The 2,872-nt window shown below is 14.8% G+C and overlaps 1 protein-coding gene across 1 annotated transcript, besides 6 other annotated features; it reads right to left on the bottom strand. All coding sequences in view use genetic code 6, as the record gives it.

Annotated features, from left to right (window-relative positions):
- Positions 1-2: 2 nt before the first annotated feature.
- Positions 3-58: a microsatellite.
- Positions 59-84: 26 nt separating this feature from the next.
- Positions 85-1,540, bottom strand: IMG5_090800 (kinesin motor domain protein; the record flags this gene model as incomplete). The annotated part of the gene is made up of 3 exons (XM_004035679.1): positions 85-643; positions 698-1,045; positions 1,155-1,540. 3 exons carry the CDS (start codon positions 1,538-1,540, stop codon positions 85-87), a joined length of 1,293 nt encoding a protein of 430 aa, XP_004035727.1.
- Positions 1,059-1,143: a microsatellite.
- Positions 1,069-1,143: a microsatellite.
- Positions 1,541-1,662: 122 nt separating the features above from the next.
- Positions 1,663-1,698: a microsatellite.
- A 35-nt stretch (positions 1,699-1,733) lies between these two features.
- Positions 1,734-1,774: a microsatellite.
- Positions 1,775-2,654: 880 nt separating this feature from the next.
- Positions 2,655-2,679: a microsatellite.
- Between the last annotated feature and the right edge of the window lie 193 nt (positions 2,680-2,872).

Raw genomic sequence — 2,872 nt, 5'->3', positions numbered from 1 at the left:
AGTATATTATATATATATATATATATATATATATATATATATATATATATATATATATTTACTTACGATATTTTTAATTAATTTTCAAATTCTTAAAAAAAATTATTATTATTACCAATTTTATTTGAAAGTTGTTCTATATTTTGTTATTCCTATTTAGTAATATATTAAATTAAATAATAAAAATTTTAAATTATAATATTTATTTATTTATATATTATTTACAAATTATAAATTTTTAGCTATTTTTATACATTCGTTTTTACAATTATCTTTTTAGTTTTATTTATCTTCACTTATTTAATAATATAATATTTTATCTTTTAATTCTTTAATTTCCATATCTTATTTATTTCCAATTTAATAAATATTACTTAAACTTTGTGAAGGTAATTATTAAATATCCTGACATCTTGAAGCAAATAATAAAGTACTATAACTTTCAAAACTATTTTCTTCTGAAGGTTCCAAAGTTGCAATTAAAGCAATTTTGCTTTAATTATTTAAACAATTTTATAATATACGAGTTAATTTTGAACTTCTATAATCTATATAAGATTATTATTTATATAATTGAGAAATTACACTACTTAAAGCACTTAAAGAGCTATTTATTTTTTTAGCTTCCTCCATTCTTATTCCTCTAAAAAATTAAAATAATTGTAATTTATTTATATCTATAAAAATATAATTATACGTAGATTAAGATTTTTTTATTCTTTCAGATCCAGCTAAATCTACAAAAGCAATATTTGAAACTAAATATTCATTATAGGTTATTTTCTATTAAATAGTAATATTTAAAATAGTATGAGATCTACTAGAAAGAGAATTAATATTCTAAGAACCCTACATTCTATACTAAAGACCTGCTTCTATTAATTTTAAAGCTTATTCTTGGTTTTTAACAGGAACAGTTATTAAGTTCTGAACATAAACTTCATTACTTTCTGTATCTTCCCTTATTTGTAATTTTTAACCATCAGGATTGAGTAAATCAAATATCTCTTCTATATAAATTTGCATAAAACTTAAATTAATTTCCCTTTTAAATTTAAATATATTTGCATATATATATATATATATATATATATATATATTTATATATATATATATATATTTATAAATAAATATATATTTATAAATGTTATTACCATACTTATTTTTATTTTTAAAAATAATCAAATAAAAATTTTATTGAATGTTATATTATTCCAGGTTCTTATAAATAGTTATTTGAATGAAAACCCATTGTATGTGTTTTTCCAGTTCCTGTTTATCCATATACTAAAAATGACGCATTTTATCCTTATATTGCGTGAAATAGTATTGGTTAGCATATGCTTTGGAAAATTTCTAATTGAGAATTTGATTGTTTGAAGATTTTTGAAAATTTAAATTAATGTGTTTAGTCGTTGTTTTGTATTACTATGTTTTTTTCGTCTAGGATTTTTATAGAATTTTTCTTTTATGTTTCGGCTTGGGGACGTACTCTTATTGTTACTAATATTGGGTATTCTTGTGAATTTGTTTATTGCATTTTTGTTTTAATTGAATTTTTTTATTTAAAAATATATTTTTAATTTATTTTTTTTTATTTGAAATTTTATTATTTAAACGATTATTTTTATAAATTTTATTAGAATAATTTAATTTAATATATTATAAATATATTTTTTTATAAATAAATGTTTTTATCTATAAAATAGTTTAATTTATATTAATAATTGAATTATATATATATATATATATATATATATATATATATATATATTTATTTTTTTTTGAATAATATATCATTTATTTGTACTATTTTTATAAATATATTAATTAATTATTCTTGATTTTTTATTAAGAGAATTATTCTGATATATAGTAAATAATTTTATTTTAAATTATTTTAAAGAATTATTAACTTTATTTTTTTAACTATAAAAAATAAAATAACATTATTTTATTTTAATTTACCTTTTATTCATTAATTCAGTTTATATATTTTTTTATTAAGAAAGTTTATTATTTATCTATATATTTTATAAAAAATAATTTTATCTTAATTATTAATTATTTTATTGGCTTATATTTTAATTTTTATTTAAAATAAGCTTATCTAAAAATGTATTTTATTTTTAAATTCTTTATAATACAGAATAGCTTTCTTTCCCAATTATTTTTTAAGGTTTTAATAAAAATTAAGATTCTTTATTTTCTACTTATTATTATTTTTATTCTAATTTTAAACATTCATTTTAAGAATTTATATAACTTAATATAGTATAAATTTTAAAATATTTATATTTTAAAGTACTTAAGAGTAACTGATTAAAGAAAATCTTGATTAATATTATCTATTATTATATTTGATTATTTAAGATAATTTAAACTTGGAATTATATTTTATTAAGTTTATTGTAAACTCTATTAATCATAAAAAGTAAATCTAAATATTTTATATAAATTTACATAAATTAATATGTAAATTACATACGACTAATTGATTAACTTAAATATTATAATTCTTTTGTGTGACTTTAATTACTTATATATTATTCTTTCTTAATTTTAAAAGAATTTAAATAATATTCTTATTTACATCTTTAAGAACTATATGATAGTTCTTTTTTTTTAGTAAATAAATGATTTTAATTATTAATTTTTATTTTTATTTTATTTTTATTTAAACTCTTATTAGATTTAAGGGTTATATTTGATTTGTTTCTTAATTCTTATATTTTTTATAATGATTAAAATTTTAAAAATCTATTTATTTCATTTATTATATGTGCAGATTTTTAAAATGCTTTAAAAGCCCTTCTTTTTATGATATTTTTGTGCTTATAAAATGGAAATAAAAAATCAATTATTTATTATT

The sequence above is a fragment of the Ichthyophthirius multifiliis genome, assembly GCF_000220395.1.
Source record: "Ichthyophthirius multifiliis unplaced genomic scaffold scaff_1120509250716, whole genome shotgun sequence".
Lineage (NCBI taxonomy): Eukaryota > Ciliophora > Oligohymenophorea > Hymenostomatida > Ichthyophthirius > Ichthyophthirius multifiliis.
This window is presented reverse-complemented; position numbering and strand designations above follow the sequence as displayed.